This window comes from Bufo bufo, chromosome 9, assembly GCF_905171765.1.
Source record: "Bufo bufo chromosome 9, aBufBuf1.1, whole genome shotgun sequence".
Classification (NCBI taxonomy): domain Eukaryota; kingdom Metazoa; phylum Chordata; class Amphibia; order Anura; family Bufonidae; genus Bufo; species Bufo bufo.
The window spans coordinates 191,688,264-191,713,180 of NC_053397.1; the positions used below are offsets into that span (position 1 = coordinate 191,688,264).

Sequence of the window (24,917 nt, forward strand, 5' to 3'; positions counted from 1 at the left end):
CTGCCTGAGGGGAACCTTGCTTCTCTCCCTCAGACATCTATCAATCTTTACGGCTAGGGACATGGCCGTCTCCAATGATTCAGGGTTTTCATGAAATGCATCTTTTAGGCCCCTTTCACACGGGCGAGTATTCCGCGCGGATGCGATGCGTGAGGTGAACGCATTGCACCCGCACTGAATACCGACCCATTCATTTCTATGGGGCTGTTCACATGAGCGGTGATTTTCACGCATCACTTGTGCGTTGCGTGAAAATTGCAGCATGCTCTATATTCTGCGTTTTTCACGCAGCGCAGGCCCCATAGAAGTGAATGGGGCTGCGTGAAAATCGCAAGCATCCGCAAGCATGTGCGGATGCTTTGCGATTTTCACGCACGGTTGCTAGGAGGTGATCGGGATGGAGACCCGATCATTATTATTTTCCCTTATAACATGGTTATAAGGGAAAATAATAGCATTCTGAATACAGACTAAGGTGAGTTAAATATATATATATTTTTTTTTAACCCCTCCAGCGCTAGTTTACTATGCATTCTGTATTCAGAATGCTATTATTTCCCCTTATAACTATGTTATAAGGGGAAATAATACAATCTACAGAACACCGATCCCAAGCCCGAACTTCTATGAAGAAGTTCGGGTTTGGGTACCAAACATGCGCGATTTTTCTCACGCGAGTGCAAAACGCACTACAATGTTTTGCACTCGCGCGGAAAAATCGCGGGTGTCCCCGCAACGCACCCGCACATTTTCCCGCAACGCCCGTGTGAACCCAGCCTTAGTCTCTCAGACAGCCCCTGACAGAACTGACTACGGAGTGCAGGATCATTCCACTCCGAGTCAGTCGCCCATCTTCTGAATTCAGCACAATATACCTCAGCAGAACATTCTCCCTGACACAAGCCACGCAGCTTAGATTCAGCTAAAGAGACCCGGTCTGGGTCATCATAAATCAGCCCTAGGGCTCTGAAAAATTCGTCCATCGAACAGAGGGACTGCAAACCGATCGGCAGAGAAAAAGCCCAGGACTGAGCATCACCTTTTAGCAGAGAAATGATAGTCCCCACTCTTTGATTTTCGTCTCCAGATGAAATCGGACGCAGACGAAAATATAGTTTACAGGACTCCCTGAACCGAACAAAGTTATCACTTCCCCCGGAAAACCTATCTGGGAGAGCGACCTTTGGTTTAAGGCTGACCTGGTTCCCACCAGCGGCGCCAGACACCAGATATCTCTGCGATCAACCAGAGTATCAACATTTTGCACGGAGCAAGAAAACAAAATGACGGTATGGGCGGTTTATAATGTCACGGAAGGTAAAGGAAGAAAAGCAAACCAAACACAACTAACAGGTAACTAAACACCAGGCTAGGCCCCACAGCTAAGGAACAGGGAATGGTCACCACCTGACTAATGCGTTCAGGGTGCGTTCAGTGAAACTCGCACCATTTTGCAAGCAAGTTCAGTCAGTTTTGTCTGCGATTGCGTTGAGTTGTTCAGTTTTTTCTGCGCGGGTGCAATGCGTTTTGATGCATTTTTCACGCGCATGATAAAAAACGGAAGGTTTACTTCAGTGAAACCATCAGTGAAAAACGCATCGCACCCGCACTTGCTTGCGGATGCAATGTGGTTTTCACGCAGCCCTATTCACTTCTATGGGGCCTGCGTTGCGTGAAAAACGCAGAATATAGAACATGCTGCAATTTTCACGCAACGCAGAAGTGATGCGTAAAAAACAATGCTCATGTACACAGACCCATTGAAATGAATGGGTCAGGATTCAGTGCGGGTGCTATGCGTAACACATCACGCATTGCACCCGTGCGGAAAACTCGCTCATGTGAAAGGGGCCTAAGGCCTCTTTCACACGGGCGTTGCGGGAAAATGTGCAGGTGCGTTGCGGGAACACCCGCGATTTTTCCGCGCGAGTGCAAAACACTGTAATGCGTTTTGCACTCGCGTGAGAAAAATCACGCATGTTTGGTACCCAAACCCAAACTTCTTCACAGAAGTTCGGGCTTGGGATCGGTGTTCTGTAGATTGTATTATTTTCCCTTATAACATGGTTATAAGGGAAAATAATAGCATTCTGAATACTGAATGCAAAGTAAAATAGCGCTGGAGGGGTTAAAAAAATAATAATAATAATTTAACTCACCTTAGTCCACTTGATAGCGCAGCCGTCATCTCCTTCTGTATTCTTCCTGGGTAAAGGACCTTTGATGACGTCACTCCGGTCATCACATGATCCATCACCATGGTAAAAGATCATGTGACGTACCATGTGATGACCGGAGTGACGTCATCAAAGGTCCTTTACCCAGGTCCTAAAGAAAGAATGCAGAAGGAGATGCCGGCTGCGCTATCAAGTGGACTAAGGTGAGTTAAAAAAAAAATTCTTTTTTTTTTAACCCCTCCAGCGCTAGTTTACTATGCATTCTGTATTCTGAATGCTATTATTTTCCCTTATAACTATGTTATAAGGGAAAATAATAATAATGATCGAATCTCCATCCCGATCGTCTCCTAGCAACCGTGCGTGAAAATCGCACCGCATCCGCACTTGCTTGCGGATGCTTGCGATTTTCACGCAACCCCATTCACTTCTATGGGGCCTGCGTTGCGTGAAAAACGCAGAATATAGAGCATGCTGCGATTTTCACGCAACGCACAAGTGATGCGTGAAAATCACCGCTCATGTGAACAGCCCCATAGAAATGAATGGGTCGGTATTCAGTGCGGGTGCAATGCGTTCAACTCACGCATCGCATCCGCGCGGAATACTCGCCCGTGTGAAAGGGGCCTAAGCCTTTCCCTCACTGCTACCAACATGAACAAATCCCAATGGTAGAAGTGTTCATGCACTGGAACCTAATCCCTGCTGCAACTGAAACAGACACTCAGCTAGGGAACTGGCGATAAGAGAACCAGTTCCTTGCAAGAGATGAAGGAACTAGTGTCTTCCTAAGGCCTAGCCAAGAAATACAACAAAAGGGAAGAAAAGAGGACTTATCTCAAGACGGACTGGGAGCAGGAGATCCACCAAGCACCAGCAGAGAACTCCAGCAGAAACTATAAACCGCAAGGGCTACAGTGAGAGGCGGAGATAAATAGCATCACTAACTGACTAACGAGCAGAACCTGCGAGGAGGTGGGACCCTGCCCAACAACACAACAAAGCTATCTGTCAGATAGGCGCATGTGCCGCAAGTCTGCTAGACCTTCTCAGATCACTCACAGGGCAGGGCATGACACCTTATCCATTTGAGTGCAAAGCGTCTGCCGTCTTCATTGAAGATCCCAAGCGAAATCTCGTGTGGTGCGTGATGGCCGGCAAACTTTTTGCGCAGGATCTTCAATCAAGATGGCTGCGGCGGCCTCTTTGCACTCAAATGGATGAGGTAAGTATGTTTTTTTTTTACTGCCATTTCAGGGAAAATTGATTCATTACCATGTAGGATGAGTTCGGTTTCACAGCGAATCAAATTTTCCCTGAAATTCGGATCAAAGTCCATTTTGGCTACTTCAATTTGCTCAACCCTACCTACTATACATGAAAAATGGAAGCTCTTCGCGCACATTTTGGATCAAACATGTGTCGGACCCATACACCAACGTAAAGGTGGCTTCTCCAGATGGTTACTCTCCTGGCCCTAATTTAAGCTTACAATGTTCAGGGTGGTGTACTAGGAACCGGCAATATTTATACTCTGTTTAGAAGCCCTGTGCAGATGGGTGGGCAGTGCCTAATCGAAATGGGGGCAGCTACCCTCCAAACACACTGCAAGAAAATTTAGACTAGCACATCCAAAGTCACAGGCGCACATCCATAAAGCTAACATAACAACAGCAAATAAAATAAGGCAGCACACTGTTATATATGCAGACAATAGAACTAGGGAGTAGAGATTATTCTGGATTAAATTGATACCAATTCAAGTAATTCTGCCTCCTTTTTTCAGTGATATATTGGGCTTTATTTTTATGTCATTTTTATTCGCCCGGCGGTCGTTTCGCGGTGAACTTTGCGCGTTCGCGATTCGCCGAACATGTGAACATATGGCGATGTCCTCCAGCGACATATTATTTTGCATTGTGCCGAACTTTGACCCATGACAGATCAATCAGGTGGGACAGGACAGCAAATTGAGACATTTCAGCACATGGACAGCCCCCACCCTATCACAGAACCCGACGTGGCAGCCTTTTTACATTCTGTATTTTGCCAGTGTAGGGAGAGATTGCTTTGTGGAGCAGGGACAGGCTGTTAGGGACACCAAACGCTAGCTAATAGGGCAACTTAATACTGTTTAAGAGGATTGATATACTTAGCCAATATATTTTGATCAAAACACATCTGTGCCCGCCTACCAAGCGCCAAGGTGGTCTCAGGTCAGGCGGGTCCTACGCTAAACCTACCTAAGCCATTGGGCTTCTAGGTTTAGGAGCGCAGACCCCGCACATATGGTGTGCTGCTCCTAGTCACCTCCATGTGCATCAAGCAACCGATGGGAGGAGGAGCAAGCACACCTATATGTACCACCTAATCAAGGCGCTCTATTGGATAGGAAGGGCAAAAGTGCAAAGGAATGCTACTCCCAAGATAAAATAGGTGCACATTCACACTTGAAGGTGCCACTCCCTCAAGCAAATACTACATAGACAAAAAAAAATCACAGAAAAACTAAGGTAAAAACATCCTGCACGGTATGATATATAAATTTGCGGATGTCACTAGCCACATTATTGAAGGATGCAGGATGTTTTTACCTTAGTTTTTCTGTGATTTTTTTTTTGTCTATGTAGTATTAATAAATAAGTGTCCCCAAAGGTGTACATAATTATTAAATCTTTATTTTCTCTTTCCTTGGGATGAAGTTTTTCCATATACTTATGGACCCAGTTACGAAGGTTTAACATACAATGGTTGAAGGGTAAAGGGTGAATATCAGGTGACTGCCCAAAGTCAAATTGGTTGGTTGGCAAAGTAGTTCCACAACCATTGGTGTAAAACAACTTTTAAAATCGGCAACAGTTACTGAGAGAGAGCTGCAGTAGAAAGTATTCCAACCAAGCAGTGATAGCGAGATCTGCCACAGAAAGGACATGCCCCCTGAGCTGTGATAGGGAGAGAGCTCCAGCAAAAAGGGCACCCCCCTGAGCTGTTATAGAGAGAGAGATGCAGCAGAAGTTATCTTTAAATCCCATCTAATATATATTGTGTGACAAATATACTGTATAAATCTCCAGTAGAACACTCACTGATATGTTGTAGAAAATTATTGGATTCTACCCCTGAAGTATGGAGGGTCTGTTGGCACTACCACTGAAGACCATGTGCACTTGGTGTGTTGTATTATTTTCTTTTCATCAAAATGGAAATTAAGTTTTTTGTCATTCTATGCTGGTGTAAATATCTATTTTGCATCTTAACTGGTTTCTTTTTTCCTCCCATAAAGAAAACTTGGAGGAGATCTCCGATTCCCCTTCTCCGAGCAGCAGTTTCAGTAACAATGCACTAATGATGAAGGTAAGCCAATTAACTGGAGTTCATTTCATCTTTACATTCTCTTGGAGTTGGAAAAGACCTTGTATGTCTAGTGAGTATTTTATGATTAAGAACTGAATTAATCAGCTTGGATGGACTTAAAGCAATGTTCAGAGGAACTTTAATGAAGAAAAGGGCTGGTGGGAGATGCCTTTGGGTCTGTAATAGTAATGGAACACAGGTTTGTAGCACTGCCTTGTAAATAGCCGTGTTGCCAGGAATATTCAATTAAATATATTCTTAGGCAAAGTCAAGTGTCTTGAGTATTTTGGAAAAAATCCAACCGTGAAAAGTAATTTAATTCTGGACAAAGTAACCATATCAGCGAGGAGCCTTTTACCACTGCAGAAGCACTGGGGCACAGGGATCAGTGGGGCACCCACGAGTCGGACCCCTATAATCTGATACGGTGTCCTTAATATTAATGTTCCAGAAAACCTGTTTTATATCAGTGCTTCTATAGCTGACAGTTAATTGCTCTAACGCATTTGGCTCCCAAGATCCCTGGTGAAAAGTTCATTTTGCGGAAGGAAGTTGCCACTCGTTTCTGATTTCACTTGCACTAAACAAACCAGGTCCACCAGAATGAAAACCAATCTTTGTTAGCATTTTCCAGCACTGGCTCATTAACAGGGTTTTTGGGGAGCTCAAAATTGATGGCCTGTCCTTGGGATAGGCTATCAATATCTGATCGGTGAGGGCCCAACACCTGGCACCCCCTGCTGGCTGTCTTTGGTATTGCAGCCCAGACCTTTTGACTTGAATGAGACTGATGTTTCATGTGACTGATGAATTTGACGTCACTGGCCTAGGAAGGGGCCACGGCACTCACTGGAGCACCGCAGCCTCTTGAAATGAAACCCCTCCAATCTTATATTGATGACCCATCCTGAGGAGAGGCAATCACTATTGAACTCTTAGAAAACCCCTTTAAAGAAGAGGTATTGAACATCCATAGATGCTAACAGAGCATAGCAAAAGGGGATATTCATACCCCCCAACCTTTGAAAATTGCAAAGCGGGACAATATATGCCCAGGGGTGCACCACCAATGGGCAGCACCAGCTAGGGGCAAGAGGGGGGCAGCGGAAGGGCCATGGGCAATGAGCTCTTTCATTGTGACAAAGGGATTGGGTTAAGAAATTGGCTTTGGGGGGGGGGGGGGTCGTTTCAGTTTTCGCCTCAGGCAGCAAAAAGGCTAGGTTCACCCCTGTATATGACGGCTCTCATTACGGCAATTTTTTTGATACTAAGCCATGCCTCTAACTCCACCAAACTCCATCAGAACTGCAGCAGCTGGGGATCGGTGAGGTGAGTGTAGATTCCTTTATTTTTTTTACAGCATGTGGAGCCCCTGGGACAATTATATATTTTTTCATGCACTTCAATATCCATTGAAATATTAGCACATAAGTCATCGGATTATAGATATCTTAAGGTCCAAATTGCACCAAATAATGAAGTTATGGTCTAATATACAGGTAGAAACCATACAGATAGTTTAGTAAGGAGCAATTTACTAAATGTATTAATGCATATTTAACCATTAATTCCCCAGGTCAAAAAGAGGGACATATATGAATCAAAGAGGGACAAAGGGATTTGGGTCAAAAAGAGGGTCTGTCCCTCCAAAAGTGGGAAACTTGGGAGGCATGGATATTGAGATGAGACAATCTGTGGAACATTTAGGCTATGTTATGGTTCACATAGAATAACTGTGCAATGTATCCACGATATGTCTGCAGGTGACTGGAACAATTCACATGCGGATTCAGATGCAATTTTATTCCTTTGTTTTTTTTCTACGCAATACATTTCTACGCATAATTCACAGCAGAATCCACAGCAAATGTATATTGTAGGGCATGCTGTGGATTCGAAGTTGTTCTAAAAAGTGTGCATTTATTATAAAACCCGTACGCTTAAATGGAAGATATTTCTCAGCGTGAACTTACACAGTAAAACTTCTGCAACATGTGAACACAGGAATAAGGCATAGGCTACTTGTGTTGTTGTTTTCCGTTATAGAGATCTGGCAGAGGATCTCAATGCTGGGGAAAAAAAACACGTTTCTGTTGAGTTCTCATGCATTCTGAATGGAAAGAGATCCGTTCCGGCAGCATTCCGTTTTGTGACCGAACACAAAACCGCTGCAAGCTAAAAAAAAACTGATCCGTCACTGAAAACAATGTATTGGTGACGGGTCCATTTTTTTTTTAGGAGCCTAAAAAACAGATCAGTCATCCATTGACTTTCAATGTATTTAGTGACGGATCCATTTTTTTTTCCATTTTGATTTCACACAACCGCATCCTAACAGAACAGATGCATCCTGACGTGCAACATTTAAGACTGATCCTCTGTCGGATCTCAATACCGGAATTAATAACGCAAGTGTGAAAATAGCCTTATCATATATCGCAATTTGGTCACACAAAATTTTGTGAAGAAAATTGCAGCTTTGTAAAATCTGCAGTAAAATTACGGATGTAGCGGGGTTAACACACATGCTTTATGAGACAAGTTATCTAAACTAAATGCAACTAAATGTGTTAAGCAATTGCTTTTCAATGGCTTTTTGTTTCATGATAACGCAATGAGTTAATAAATTTGAGTTAAGAGTGTGTGTGTTACCCCTGCTACATCTATACGACACAAAAACCCCAACGTGTGTGAATGTCCTTGTGTGAATATGGTTTATCATGGTGGACAATGGGAGTCGAACGTATGCCTGTTGTTATGATAGAGTTGCAGGTTATTAAACTTAAATGGATTTATTAATGTTCCTATTGTGTAAAGTTTTGATGACATCCATTCTAACCTTGGCTCACCTCTTGTTTAATGTACAGTACATTTGGATGCTGAAAATTATCAAGCCGAAAAGCAGAAACAATGGCTGAAGGCCAAACAATCAAACAAGATAGGGGCTGTCTGTGGGTGTGTAACGGTTATCTGCTGTGAAACACAAAGGAAACGCACTTTGTTGGTACAAGATGGAACATAGCGTTCATTTTGTATAACCTTCCATTACAATATAAGAAGCAAACTCTGTCAGGCAGAACAAACACACTGAATTTTAAAAAGGCTAATTTCCCTGGGTTGAGGGCAGCATTTCATGGCAGCTACTGTCACATAATAATACTGAGGATAAATGGGAGAGCTTTATATCCACATTGAGTAATTGCACAAAAAAATATATTCCTTTAGGCCTCTTTCACACGGGCGTTGCGGGAAAAGGTGCGAGTGCGTTGCGGGAACATGCGCAATTTTTCTGCGCGAGTGCAAAACATTGTAATGCGTTTTGCACTCACGTGAGAAAAATCACGCATGTTTGGTACCCAAACCCGAACTCTTCACAGAAGTTCGGGCTTGGGATCGGTGTTCTGTAGATTGTATTATTTCCCCTTATAACATAGTTATAAGGGAAAATAATAGCATTCTGAATACAGAATGCATAGTACAATAGCGCTGGAGGGGTTAAAAAATAAATAAAAATGATTTAACTCACCTTAATCCACTTGCTCGCGCAGCCCAGCTTCTCTTCTGTCTTCATCTTAGCTGTGTGCAGGAAAAGGACCTGTGGTGACGTCACTCCGGTCATCACATGGTCCGTCACAGGATCTTTTACCATGGTGATGGATCATGTGATGACTGGAGTGATGTCACCACAGGTCCTTTTCCTGCACACAGCTAAGATGAAGACAGAAGAGATGCCGGGCTGCGCGAGCAAGTGGATTAATGTGAGTTAAATTATTTTTAATTTTTTTTTAACCCCTCCAGCACTATTTTACTATGCATTCTGTATTCAGAATGCTATTATTTTCCCTTATAACCATATATAACGTCTCCTAGCAACCGTGCGTGAAAATCGCACCGCATCCGCACTTGCTTGCGGATGCTTGCGATTTTCACGCAACCCCATTCATTTCTATGGGGCATGCATTACGTGAAAAACGCACAAAGAGTGATGCGTGAAAATCACAGCTCGTGTGCACAGCCCCATAGAAATGAATGGGTCAGGATTCAGTGCGGGTGCAATGCCTTCACCTTACGCATCGCATCCGCGTGGAATACTCGCCCGTGTGAAAGGGGCCTAAGGTAACAAGTATAAACGGAAAAAATTAAACCCCCCATGGCTTACAGCTACTGTAAAAAGGGCAATAAAAAAGCAAAAAAGGCATTTAAAAAATACAAATCTGAGGGGTCAGCTGGAGCATTTGAAGATTACAAAGGGCTAAATAAAATCTGTAAAAAGGAGATAAAATTAGTAGAGGTGGGACGAATCCAATTTTTTTCAAATCCGAATCCGAATCTGTTCTCGAATATATCGAATCTTTCGAATCTCGAATCATACGAATCCTGTACATAATTATGTGAACGGTGTAAGAAACAAAGTCAGACCGCGTCAGTTTGTCTGAACCTCCACCTCCACCTCCCAGTCACGGTCGCACCCTATATGACCGCGATCGCTACGCCCCTGCTCCTATCACTACAGAACATACAGGGTAATACAGCGGCACATACCTCTTACATCTAGTGACGTCTCCTTTGATGTAGATGTTCTCTTTCCTCATCTTCTCCTTTCAGACCTTCAGACCAGACCACCATTTTTCAGCCATTTTTCGTCTCTGCAGTTTGACACTTTTCCATCATCCTCCCATCTTCTGGACAAATCATCCTAACACCCCCAATACTGTTCCGCTGTGCTCCCCAATACTATACTGCAGAAACAGATAATACCCCTGATAATACTAGTACCACACAGAGCCCCCCATATAAAATACCCCTTCTTTGTGGCCTTAGTAGATGCCCCCATAATGCCCCCCAATAATGTGCCAATAAGAAGTGGCCCCACAGTGCCACCCAATAATGTGCCAGTAAGTGTCCTCAGAGATGCCCCCCTAATAATGTGCCAGTATCAAATGCCTCTCTCCTCCCCCCATGTGCCAGTATCAAGTGCGGAGTGCCTCCCTCCTCCCCCCCATGTGCCGGTATCATAGTGCCATCTCCCACCCAATGTGCCAGTATCATAGTGCCACCCCCCCAATGTGCCAGTATTATAGTGCCATCTCCCCCCATAATGTGCCAGTATCATAGTGCCATCTCCCCCCCAATGTGCCAGTATTATAGTGCCATCTCCCCCCTATAACGTGCCAGTATCATAGTGCCATCTCCCCCCCCCCAATGTGCCAGTATCATAGTGCCATCTCCCCACCAATGTGCCAGTATTATAGTGCCATCTCCCCCCATAATGTGGCAGTATCATAGTGCCATCTCCCCCCATAATGTGCCAGTATCATAGTGCCATCTCCCCCCAATGTGCCAGTATCATAGTGCCATCTCCCCACCAATGTGCCAGTATTATAGTGCCATCTCCCCCCATAATGTGCCAGTATCATAGTGCCATCTCCCCCCATAATGTGCCAGTATCATAGTGCCATCTCCCCCCCAATGTGCCAGTATCATAGTGCCATCTCCCCCAATGTGCCAGTATCATAGTGCTATTTCCCCCCATAATGTGCCAGCATTATAGTGCCACCTCCCCCCATAATGTGCCAGTATCATAGTGCCATCTCCCCCCATAATGTGCCAGTATCATAGTGCCATCTCCCCCCAATGTGCCAGTATCATAGTTCCATCTCCCCATAATGTGCCAGTATTATAGTGTCACCTCCCCCCATAATGTGCCAGTATCATAGTGCCATCTCCCCCCATAATGGGCCAGTATCATAGTGCCATCTCCCCTCATAATGTGCCAGTATCATAGTGCCTCCCCCCCAATGTGCCAGTAGTATCAGTGCCATCTCCCCCAATAATGTGCCAGTGTCATAGTGCCTCCCCCCCAATGTGCCAGTAGTATCATAGTGTCACCTCCCCCCATAATGTGCCAGTATCATAGTGCCATCTCCCCCCATAATGTGCCAGTATCATAGTGCCATCTCCCCTCATAATGTGCCAGTATCATAGTGCCTCCCCCCCAATGTGCCAGTAGTATCAGTGCCATCTCCCCCAATAATGTGCCAGTGTCATAGTGCCTCCCCCCAATGTGCCAGTAGTATCAGTGCCTTCTCCCCCCATAATGTGCCAGTGTCATAGTGCCTCCCCCCATAATGTGCCAGTGTCATAGTGCCTCCCCCCAATGTGCCAGTAGTATCATAGTGCCATCTCCCCCCATAATGTGCCAGTATCATAGTGCCTCCCCCCCAATGTGCCAGTAGTATCAGTGCCATCTCCCCCCTTAATGTGCCAGTGTCATAGTGCCTCCCCCCAATGTGCCAGTAGTATCATAGTGCCATTTCCCCTCATAATGTGCCAGTATCATAGTGTCATCTCCCCCCATAATGTGCCAGTATCATAGTGCCTCCCCCCCTATGTGCCAGTAGTATCAGTGCCATCTCCCCCCATAATGTGCAAGTGTCATAGTGCCTCCCCCCCCAATGTGCCAGTAGTATCATAGTGCCATCTCCCTCCATAATGTGCCAGTATCATAGTGCCTCCCCCCAAATGTGCCAGTAGTATCATAGTGCCTCTCACCTCTCCCCCTCGCCAATGTGGCAGTAACAAATAAAAAAAAAAAAACACTTTTACTTACCTCCGCTGCGATGCAGGCCTCTTCTGGCCTGTGTCCCGCGCTGTACGGCTCAGGCGGCGCAATTACGTCATCGCGCCGCCTGCACCGGCCACTGATAGGCTGCTGGCACAAGGCCCGCAGCCTATCAGAGGAACAGGAAAAGGAAACGCCTCTCCCTCCCCTGTCGCAGCAGCGAAGCGCTCATCTTCTAGAGTGCCCTGCTGCCGCCACCACCAGTCTGGGCACCACCGGGATTCGTCGGATTCGTATCCGGTAAATTACGTCGGGATTCGATTCCACGAATCCCACAAATCCAGCAAGATTTGAGGGATTCGTGGATTCGACGAATCCCCCGTCCCATCTCTAAAAATTAGCAATAATACAAAACGAACAGCAGGTGGCAAAAGAGAGAAAAACAAATCCCCCCAAAAAAATGTAATATATAAATGCTAAAAAACCAAGGTCTGAGCAGCTAGGAACCCTAAATAATGATAAAGGGGGGTAGTCACTGAAGATAAGGAAAAAACAGAGTTACTAAATGGGTTTTTTAGCTCTGTATATACAAAAGAAGAGAAAGGAGCTGATATCTGTGGTGCTGGGGCTGTTAGTACATCCAGTAATATACTCAATTGGCTAACTCCAAGATAAGTTAAATTAGCTCCAAGATAAGATAAATAAGGTAAATATGAACAAGGCTCCGGGTCCAGATGGATTACACCCAAGAGAGCTTAAAGTGTAACTGCCATTTCACTACCAAAAATGAAATTCCTAACATATGTGATGCTGAAGGGAAGATATTCATGAAGCTGCATTTTTCAGCAAATTTTTCCTTTCTGATGTCTGTATTCAGCCCTTATCAACCATATTTCTCAGTGCCTCTATTTCTGCAAGATCCTAAGATGGCCTCTGCTGCTCTTCCTGTGATGATCTTTGCCCTTCCTTGAGGCCATCCTGTATTTCCCTCACTTCCCATAAGCTCACATGAACTAGCAGGACCAATCAGAACACAGAAAACTTCCCACAGTACCCAGAGCAGTGTGTAGCCTCACATACAGCTAACCAGAGACAAGCCCTGCAATTACATTAAATCAGTAAGCATTTCTTTTAACCTCTTAATAGCCAGCTGTCCCTTATTCTCTTCCAGACTGACAGGGGTGGGGGCTTCTTTAGCGGCTTATATCTCTGGTTTGTTACCAGCTAGACATTCTAAGCTTTCAGACAATACCAGAATGACATAAATCTATTCAGTACAGGGGAAGATATCAATGATATAAATCTGGATGCTGTGAATGAAGCTGAAAAAGCAGCATTTATCCTCGATTATTCCTGACTCTATTTTAAACAGTGAATTTTCCTCTGTTGCTTGGTCTAGAGCTGTCTATGGCCTGGACTGTCAGCTTTCAAACAAGACCAGTTGCATATTTCTAGCTGCTACCATTAAGAAGGTGTCACCATCTAAAGCAGCCCTCCCCCCTCCACTTTCTGCCTCAGCCCAGCTCCAGGCTGTCAGGGCTGAGCTCCTCCTCCCAGAACTCGTCCGTCTCTTGTTATAATACGGAGAAGATGAACTGCATAGGCAACGCTGTGAGATGAGAGCTGCTGAGTAGGAAAGTAGCATGCATTTGTAGGAGTTATTAGCAGGTAAAACTGAAAATGATCAAATTTTAAATCACAAAAGCACTTATACAGCAAGGTGTACTATACCATTAGGAAATGAAAAATGAAACGGCAGTTACACTTTAAAGAGCTCAGTTCAGTCATTGCTGTGCCCCTGTTTATGATTTTTAAAGATTCTCTAGGTACTGGTACAGTGCCAAGTAATTGGCACAAGGCAAATGTGGTTCCCATATTCAAAAGGATCTAGGTTCTTCACAGGTAATTATAGACCAGTTAGTTTAACTTCTGTTGTTTGAGAAATGCTTGAAGGACTCTTAAGGGACTATATACTGGAGTATGTAACTGTAAATAATATTATAAGTGATAACCAGCATGGGTTTTACCAAGGACAGAAGTTGTCAGATTAACCTGATTTGTTTTCATGAGGAGGTGAGTAGTAGCCTGAACAGAGGGGCGTCTGTGGATGTAGTGTTTCTGGATTTTGCAAAGGCTTTTGATACTGTCCCTCATAGACGTTTAATAGGTAAAGTAAGGTCTATAGGCTTGGAAAGTATAGTTTGTAATTGGATTGAAAACTGGCTGAAGGACCGTTTCCAGAGAGTTGTGGTCAATGATTCCTATTCAGAATGGTCATAGGTTATAAGTGTTGTATCCCAAGGTTCAGTGCTGGGCCCTCTATTATTTAAATTATTTATTAATGATATTGGGGACGGGATTATTAGCACCATTTCTATTTTTGCAGGAAGATGTCCATAAACTACAAGTTGACTTGAACACTCTGAGTGATTGGGCATCAACTTGGCAAATGAGGTTCAATGTGGATAAATGTAAAGTTATGCATTTTGGTAGTAATAATCTCTGTGCTCCATATGTCCTAGGTGATGTAACACTGGGAGAGTCACTGTTGGAGAAGGATTTGGGTGTCCTTGTAGATGGTAGATTTAATAACAGCATACAATGTCAATCAGCTGCTTCTAAGGCCACCAGGATATTGTCATGCATTAAACGAGGCATGGACTCGCGGGGCAGGGATGTAATATTACCACTTTTCAAAGCATTGGTGCGGCCTCATCTGGAATATGCAGTTCAGTTCTGGGCACCAGTACATAGAAAGGATGCTCTGGAGCTGGGAAAAAAGTACAGAGGAGAGCGACTAAACTGATAAGGGGCAGGGAGGGTCTTAGTTATGAAGAAAGATTAAAATAATAGAATTTATTTAGTCTTGAGAAGAGACGTCTAAGGGGGACATGATTAACCTATACAAATATATAAATGGGCCGTACAAAAAATACGGTGAAAAACTGTTTCATGTAAAATGCCCTCAAAAAACAAGGGGGCACTGCCTCCGACTGGGGAAGAAAAAGTTCAGTCTCCAGAAGCGTCAAAGCTTCTTTAATGTAAGAACTGTGAATCTATGGAATAGACTTCCTCAGGACGTGGTCACAGCAGGAACAGTGGACAGTTCTAAAAAGGGTTTAGATGGATTCTTAAAAGTAAACCACATTAATGCTTATGAAAATGTGTAGAAATCTGAGTCTCACTTCCTTCTGGGATTCGCATCCCGACCTATCCCTTGGTTGAACTTGATGGACTTTTGTCTTTTTTTCCACCGTATCAACTATGTAACTATGTACTATGCAATAGGTGGGCAGCATTAATGTGTGTGATTGTTATACTGTATAAAACAGCCGTGACCTGGATGATTTCTTTGAATTCAAGGATTAAAAAATAAATAAAATGACAGCAAATACAAGTAAAAGTTTATGGTGCAAGAAGTGCAGATCAAGTTACCAATCCACATACAATGAAATTTTATTGGATTAAGAAGAGCAAAGGTCCCTTTACATGGGCCGATTATCAGACCGATTACCAGAAATGAACGTTCGCCTGTGCAAAGGTGTCACTCGATCATCTGATGATCGGGCAAATGCTCCTTAATTGGGTGAAAGCATCACTGATCATCATTTCTGGTCAGTGATCGTACTGTTAAACTGGGATCTCCTTCCAAAAAAAACAATGATTCTCTATGGGGAAGCAGCAGTCACTTTTTCCCCTACACGGGAGATGATTGCAGTTAAACCATTAACCAACTTCTATCTAATGTTTAGGGCCACTTTAAGAGCTCATGCACATGAAAAATGCTATGTGGCAGCAGGTGCAGTTCTTATGGCTATGTACTATGGAGCCATAGGCATACCATTTCCAGCCATGTGGTGCCTAATTATAGCACCATATTACAGAGCTATTTTATATGAAATTGGAGGCATATGGAACTACTGTAGAGCCCATACATTTGCATGTAACACAACCTAGTGCATGAGGACTAAATAGACTTCTGTCACGGGTGTATGTGAGCAACGATAGTAATTCACAGTACAGAGCAACTGACTGGACCCAGAACTAGGGAGGATAAAGGGTGACCCCTGTCCGACCCTCAACGCTTTCCCTATTCTGCTAAAGCACATGCCCGGATCCAAAAGGCGGAACGAGGCATGCCCACGTGCCTAAGACTAATGACCACTGTAACCCCTACAATAGTGGAAGGGGCACGGCCACCAGTGCCCTACTCAGTATATGGAGGGAACCGTGGCCACCTCAGATCCAGTCAGAAAACAAACAGGAATACAACAATGTCTGCAGACTTAGCTGAAGGTGTTGTAGCCGCAGAGAAGACGGATCCAAGGACAGGTTGGCAAAATCCGGAGTGCTAGCTGCAGCAGAACACAGGTCCAGTGGACTGATAGCTACAAGTGAAGAAACCAAAGCAAGAGCCACAACTGAAGTGAGAACTATAATCCACATCCTATCATAGGAGGAGGGGTGATATAAAGAGAGGGAAATCAAACACATGAAGGACAGCTGTGGTGAAAGAAACCAGAAGTAAACAGAGTAGTGAGAACGCCTCCCAGCTCTAGTAGTGACATCATCACAGGGGTGGAGAAACAGAGCTGTGAGAACGTCCCAAAGCTCTGGTAGTGACAACTTCATAGTGCCTCACATCACAGGTTTAATTATTAGGAACACCTGTTCTATTTCTCATGCAATTATCTAGTCAACCAATCACATGGCAGTTGCTTCAATGCATTTAGGGGTGTGGTCCTGGTCAAGACAATCTCCTGAACTCCAAACTGAATGTCAGAATGGGAAAGAAAGGTGATTTAAGCAATTTTGAGCGTGGCATGGTTGTTGGTGCCAGACGGGCCGGTCTGAGTATTTCACAATCTGCTCAGTTACTGGGATTTTCACGCACAACCATTTCTAGGGTTTACAAAGAATGGTGTGAAAAGGGAAAAACATCCAGTATGCGGCAGTCCTGTGGGCAAAAATGCCTTGTGGATGCTAGAGGTCAGAGGAGAATGGGCCGACTGATTCAAGCTGATAGAAGAGCAACGTTGACTGAAATAACCACTCGTTACAACTGAGGTATGCAGCAAAGCATTTGTGAAGCCACAACACGCACAACCTTGAGGCGGATGGGCTACAACAACAGAAGACCCCACTGGGTACCACTCATCTCCACTACAAATAGGAAAAAGAGGCTACAATTTGAACGAGCTCACCAAAATTGGACTGTTGAAGACTGGAAAAATGTTGCCTGGTCTGATGAGTCTCGATTTCTGTTGAGACATTCAAATGGTAGAGTCCGAATTTTGCGTAAACAGAATGAGAAAATGTATCCATCCTCTGATGGCTACTTCCAGCAGCATAATGCACCATGTCACAAAGCTCGAATCATTTCAAATTGGTTTCTTGAACATGACAATGAGTTCACTGTACCAAAATGGCCCCCACAGTCACCAGATCTCAACCCAATAGAGCATCTTTGGGATGTGGTGGAACGGGAGCTTCGTGCCCTGGATGTGCATCCCTCTAATCTCCATCAACTGCAAGATGCTGTCCTATCAATATGGGCCAACATTTCTAAAGAATGCTATCAGCACCTTGTTGAATCAATGCCACGTAGAATTAAGGCAGTTCTGAAGGCAAAAGGGGGTCCAACACCGTATTAGTATGGTGTTCCTAATAATTCTTTAGGTGAGTGTAGATGCATAACAATAATTTATTGATCTAGTGGAGTTAATAGACTGCACAACTCTCTGTAATCAGGTGGATGCACATTCTAGGGGCCACAAACCGCCATAAGTCATTTTACCATGTAATGAGAGCTATGCAGCATTTAGGACCTCATTCTTCCATTCAGCCGAACCAATGATCAGGAGATGTTTCCATGCATGATGTAGGGTGGTAGTAACCTGAAATACTGAATTTCCATACATTAAATACAGGTGTTTCTCTAATCTGAATTACAGCAATAAATTAACTGGATGCAGACCTGCTAAGGAAGCGCTGCTCTGTATTTTGGATCCAGAATTTATTTAGTATCTTGTAAAGCTTAAAATTTGACATCAAAATGTAAGAAAATGTGGCATCCTGCCTTTCAATCCAATTCTTGCCATTGGAGCACAAAGGGGTTAGTTGTTCCTTAAGGTGCCTATACATCATCAATAGCTGTCAGCCGACTCCTCATTCAGATGACAGCCATCTCTCCCACCTCAGGATAGGCCATCAATATCAGATCGGTAAAGGTCTGACTCTCGGAGCTACCTCCGGTCAGCTGTTTGAAGAGCCTGTGGCTCTCTGGTGAGTGCTGAAACCCCCTCACAGCATACCAAGCACAGTGCTTTCCATACACATGTCCTTTAGATTCTGAATGAAACCCTGGCATAAGCACTCTTACTACCTCTAACTGATGGGGCTCATGGAGAGAGTGCCTCTCGAAATGTGAGGAGGGTTTCACTGATGAGGTACCCCCTGGTTGATGAGGTCAACTGGTAATGCAATTTTGACAAAAGTCTTTGCACGTAGAACAGGCCTTTCAATGATTGCACCAATCTCTGTTTTAGCAACATTTTTTGTGTGCAAATTTTACTTTTCTATAGGATTGAGCAGGGGCGTCGCTAGGTTAAAACATTCGGGGCCTGGGCCCCGGATGTTTTGTCCCATGCCCCGCCTGCCTGCTAGATACAATTGTATTGCCGTACACAGAACAGCAATACAATTGAATCTAATACACTGGGAAGAGCTGAAGGACCTGTGATGACATCACAGGTCATGTGATCAGCAAAACAGGCTGTGATAGGATGACCTGGATGATGTCACCATCATGTGACCAGTGCAGGATTGGACCGGAGTGAAGAGGAGAAGGAGCCTAATGGTGATGTCTGTACATGAGGAGAGGTAAGTGAAGGGAGAGGCAGAGCAATGCTGGGAGTTGTAGTTATTTAACTGGGATGTATGTTAGGGCTGAAGGGAGGGATGTTATTGACATGGAACTGTGTGCTTGAGGTGGCTGGGGGAGGGAGTGATGTTATTTACATGGGACTGTATGTTGAAAGTGGATGGTGGGGGGGAATAATGTTTATGTACATGGGACTTCATGTTTAGGCTACGTTCACACTTGCGTTTGGGGATCCGCTTGTGAGATCCGTTTCAAGGCTCTCACAAGCAGACCCAAATGCATCAGTTTAACCCCAATGCATTCTAAATGGATGCGGATCCATTCAGAATGCATTCGTTCGGCTCCGTACGGCCCTCCGTTCCGTTTTGGAGGCGGACCCCAAAATGCTGCAAGCAGCGTTTTTATGTCCACATGGCCTTGCGGAGCCAAACGGATCCGTCCTGACTTAAAATGTAAGTCAATGGGGACGGATCCCTTTGATCCCATTGACACAAAATGGTGCAATTGTAAACGGATCCGTCCCCCATTGACTTTCAATGTAAGTCAGGACGGATCCGTATTGGGACTTAGAAATTCTAATCTAATACAAAAACGAATCGGTCCTGAACGGATGCATTCGTTTGTATTATCGGTGCGGATCCGTCCTGTACAAGTACAGGACAGATCTGCACGAACGCAAGTGTGAAAGTAGCCTTAGGGGGTGATGTTTACATGGGATTGTGCGTTGGAGGCGGCTGGGGAGGAGGTGTTATGTTATTTACATGGGACTGTATGGTGGAGGGAGGATTATAACTGCAGGGGGCACTGCAGATCCAGGGGACATTATAGGTCTTATTACTACTGGGGGCTCTATAGGAGGGTCTTATAGATCTGCCTTATTTCTACTAAGCGCACTATGGGGGCCTTATTACTACTGAGGAGTCTGTAGGGAGCTTTATTACCACTGGGGGAACAATAGTGGGCCTTATTTCTACTGGGGACTCTGTGAGGGTATTATTAATATGGGAGGGCTCTTCTAATAATGGGGGCATTGTTGAGGAGCATTATCACGGTTGGGGCAGTGTTACTCTAATGAGGGCATTCTAGAAGGGAATTACTATTGGTGGGACTATGAGGAGAACTATTACTATGGGGGGCAGTAATGTTTCTTCAGGATAGTATTTGGGGGTATTGGGGGGGGGCAGGGGCGGAACTAAAGGCTCATGGGCCCCTGTGCAAGAGTTCAGCTTTGTGTGTCTTCTTATGCAGCACAAGTGTCTTTGGGCCCTTTCAGGCTCCTGGGCCCGGTAGCGACTGCTACCTCTGCACCCCCTATAGCTACACCCCTTGGGGGGGGGGGGGGGGGGCACAGCAAGCAGCAGGATATAACACTGTGGGGACTCCAGTTGGGGGATAATGATAGAATGTGAATGATAGAATGTAAGGAAGCTAAGATATCTGTGTGTCACACTCTGCAGATACCTGGATGTTCTACAACCAGTGGTGAGGTCCAGGTATCATCATTTTCTGTAGAAAGCACCCTGTCTGTCCACTAATAAAGGATCTGCTGAGCTGGGCTTTCTTACATGTTTTATTGACTGTGATTACCTGGTTAAATGTTTTTACGTTGTACACAAATAATGATCTTTTATGTTAGGCTAGTAAACCAGTGACTATTGAGGTCAAGTCGCTGCAAAAAAAAAAGAAAGAAAAACTGTGAACGGGATCTCAGTGGAAGTCCCAATGGTCGGACCCCCACCGATCAGTTAGTTATCCTGTGGATAGGGAATAACTTCAAAACTTGGCACAACCCCTTTAACAACAGAAAACTATTGTAAATTATACCTTATATCTACTCCACTCATAGATGGCGATTAGTTCTGGCACATGGATGGCCCAAGGTGCGCTGCAGTTATTAAAGGAGTTGTCCGGGTTCAGAGCTGAACCCGGACATACACTTATTTTCACCCAGGCAGCCCCCCCGAGGCTAGCATCGGAGCATCGCATGCTCCGATGCGCTCCCTTGCCCTGCGCTAAATCGCGCAGGGCACAGGCTCTTTTGTTTATCATAACACACTGCCGGGCGGAAGCTTCCGCCCGGCAGTGTGTTCAGTGATGTCACCGGATCTGATGGGCGGGCTTTAGCGCTGCCCTAGCCGTTTTACTAGCTAGGCGCTAAATACCGCCCATCAGTGCCGGTAACGTCACCGGGCTTCCTGGCAGCCCCATGGAGAGCCCGGTACGTCACCGGATCTCCAAAAAATGCCTTTGCCCTGCGCGATTTAGCGCAGGGCAAAGGAGAGCATCGGAGCATGAACTGCTCCGATGCTCAAGTCAAGGGTGCTGCCTGGGTGAAAATCGAGGAATGTCCGGGTTCAGAGCTGAACCCGGACAACCCCTTTAAGGCGTGCATATGCAGTGACCCACTGGTGCACCGCTAAACGGTTAAAAGGTTTGTGCAGTGATTTATATTAAAGACCTATCCTCAGGATAGGTCATCAACATCTGATCAGCGGGGTCCAACACCCAGCATCCCCACCGATCAGCTGTTTGAAGAAGAGGTGGCGCTCCATGCAAGTGCTGCTTCCTTTTCATTACACTGCACTTTGTCTCGAAAGTGCAGTGTAATGATGAGTACTCACTTGAATGGAGCAAGTACTTGTACTACACTATGCCACCGCGTAGTGTAATGAAAAGAAAGCAGTGCTTGCATGGAGCTTCTTCTTCTCTACAAACAGCTGATCGTCAGGGTTCCGGGTGTCGGATCCCTGACGATCAGATACTGATGACCTATCCTGAGGATAAATCATCAACAATAAATCGCTGCACAACCTCTTTAATGTTATGGTTCACTACTTTAAACTGTTTATTGTAATGCTAACTGTAGTCTATGCACTCTGTAATCCAGAAAGGCTATGTATAGGGGAGCAAACGGTTAATTTGGCAGTCTTGGTTACAATTGCTGGGTGGTGCACTGGCCCTGCCACCTCTGATGTGTTGTGGCTGGTTTACAAACCAGTCTAAGCTAGCCTGTGAGGCCGGCTGCAGCCTATGAGTCTAGCAGAAGCCGTTGAGTGCAGCAGAAGCCTGTAAGTTGTGTGCAGCTGCCAGAAAAGGTTACTGTGCCAAGAGACAAACTCTTAGGCAGAGAAGAATTAAATTATTTCTGAAGATTTGGGATCGGGTGAATGCATGGGCTAGGGACGATGAAGATAATTGGACTTTACTGCATGTCGTTAGGGTAAATTGCTTCTGGCGACTACCATACTTCTGAGATGGACTGGTCAGCTGATTTAGTACTGCAACCCGCAGTTGGGCATTGCAGAGAAATATTGAGGGTGATTGCATGCCTTTGGTTAAATTGGGGAGATTGCTAGTACCTATAGAAAGAGACTCAGGGAGGAACATTATTTCAGCCACTTATGTACAACCTTCTGTTTTATGAAATACTTGGGAGCCGTGCATACTGCTTGTATTTGTACTGCAACTCCATCATCTATTCAGTAAAGAGACTTTATTTATTATAACCATGATGACCTGGTCATTGCTTTCACCATCCACCGGCCCTGCACCAGTCCTTCTGCCTTGCAGTCCGCTACCTATCCAACACTAAGGGCACCCCGGTCACCACCTGGCAGGAGACCCCAAATCCATGGTGTGCTCCAAGGGGAAGAAGGGTTGCGCCCCTACCGCCACTGCACCCACGGCCCAAGGAGCACTAGACCAGAGATCAGCCACAACTCCTATCCTCCGCTCCATAAATCACCATCCCTCCCAATGTTCCTTTATGTATTTAACAAAAATAAATTGCCTTGTGCAAGATTTTGGGGCGTAGAACACATCGAAAAGATAAGAGATCCAAATGGATGCAATTGACTGACATGGGAATGTCAAGGTTTTTGTTTTTTCATAATGACGCATACTACACTATATTGTGGAGACATTAACAAAAAACTTTTTTCTGAGTTTTTCTCTAAAACTAATGGAGCAGAATAGCATATAGACAAACACCGGTGTGAATATCACTTTAGAAAGTGTTGTTACCTTTTCCATGCTCTTGGGTATGGCACAAATCCAGTGTCTGGAAGTAACAGTATTGTATTCCAAGGAAACGGAGAAAAACAGCTCTGCCTGATAATGTAATTACATTACTGAGGTGTACAATAGTCAGTCAGGAAGATAGTGTTAGTCATTCAGTAAAGGTTACAGGAGGCTTCTACAAGCAAATATATTAATGGCATGTGAAGGTTGAGCAATCCTTTAAAGGAAATATCGACAACTAATTACTCAGAAGATAATCGCTTTAGAAATATAGATAATAGCAATATGACTGTTATACTCTGGGAAATGTGTTTCGTGAATCATTTTACGGGCAATCTTCCATTGTAAGGAATTGACAGCGCATTAGGTTTGCTAGCATAGCTTATTTTTATGTGTTGGTTTTACATGCATTGACGCACATGATTCACGAGAGAACTACAAATAAGGGCTTGTTCACATCTGCGCTCGCCTTTCCCTTCTTCTCCTGCGTTATAGGAACAGAAGAACGGAAAGGCGAGCGCAGATGTGAACTTAGCCTAAGTGATTTTTACCACAGTCGGTGGTGTAGTGTTCACTTACCAGTGCCCTGGGATCTTCTTCGTTCCTTTCCCATCCTGGGAACACGGTAGCCTCCTTGGTTTTCTTCCTGATACAACACCACTGTCACTTTGAGAGAGCAAAAGCTAATGTGAATAACAGACAGATGGTAGATGTTAGACAGTTACATTCAGTCACTTAAAAAAAAAATCTTAGATGGATCTAATGTAAGCAGTCAGAAATGTTATTTCTAACCTGTTAGGTCTGTAGGTTGTGCCTACCACCCTCTTGCTGTCCCTTACGGCCCGGACGCTGCACCACTTCACAGTTCAGCTTTTAGTTCAAGTCCGTGTTTACGTTCTCCCAGTCTCTCTGCCCTGTCCTTGCTTCAGTCTTGGTTTTCTGTTCTGTACAAGTAACTTTTAAGTAGTCATCTCATTATCATCACATACAGGATTACAATGACAGATATCACCATTGTATAGATAACACAGGATCCAGCATTCATAATACGTGATATTACAGTTTATCTGCTCACTCCTAACTCCTAAGGTCACAAAGCATGCCTAAAAAGCTCTCCCATAGAAGCTAATGAGGTCCGCTCCTGTGCTATGTGTCTTGTGGCCCATGTAGCTGCTCTCAAAGGACATGAAGTCTTGACATTTTTTAAGCCTATGGTAGTGCAAAAACTGCATGATTTTATAGATAGATGGGAGTATATAGGGATATGGAAGTTTAAAAAAAAATCACCAATAATTAAAAAAAACGGCGGCTCGGATGCGGACCCAAACAACGGCCGTGTGCATGAGGCCTTAAAGGGGTTATGCAGTAAATTCTACTGATGACCTATCCTCAGGATAGGTCATCAATATCAGATTGACGGGGTTCCGCCACCTGGGACCCCCGCCGATCAGCTGTTAGCAGAAGCCAGGGGTCGTCACCGTACATTGGTCACATGGCCTAGTTGCAGCTGCAATAGCAAGCACAGCCAATATACCATGTTCGGCACTGTGCATGGTGAGCTGCCGGGAACCTGCTGCGCTCACCAGAGCTCCGGTGAGTGCACCAGCTCCCTGGAATAGCGGATCGGCGTGATGTGTAGTGTTTCGTCAACTTGTACCCCCACCGATGTGATAATGATGACCTATCCTGAAGATCGGTCATCATTATCATTTCCTGGATAACCACTGTGAAGAGATTTCTAAACATTTACAGAGCCTCCAGTTTAAGTCAAACTTCAGTTTGCTGGAAGTTGAGGAAGATGCCGCTTTTCCCTAGTTCAATATATTCTCTTGCACCACTGATTTATGCAGTGTTATGCTGGAAGCCAGGAAAAGACTGAGAAAGACTTCACTCAGGGATTCAGAAGCACCAGAAGTTTATA

At 44.7% G+C, this 24,917-nt stretch overlaps 1 protein-coding gene across 4 annotated transcripts in view; it reads left to right on the plus strand.

The window, feature by feature from the left end:
• The window catches only part of LOC120979751 (protein transport protein Sec16B-like), a 269,654-nt gene that overhangs the window by 203,047 nt on the left and 41,690 nt on the right, over window positions 1-24,917 (plus strand). For all 4 annotated transcript variants that reach the window (XM_040408708.1, XM_040408707.1, XM_040408709.1 and 1 more), the window contains one exon: window positions 5,461-5,531. In XM_040408708.1, the coding sequence (XP_040264642.1) occupies window positions 5,461-5,531 (71 nt within the window). The remainder of the gene's footprint in view (window positions 1-5,460; window positions 5,532-24,917) is intronic.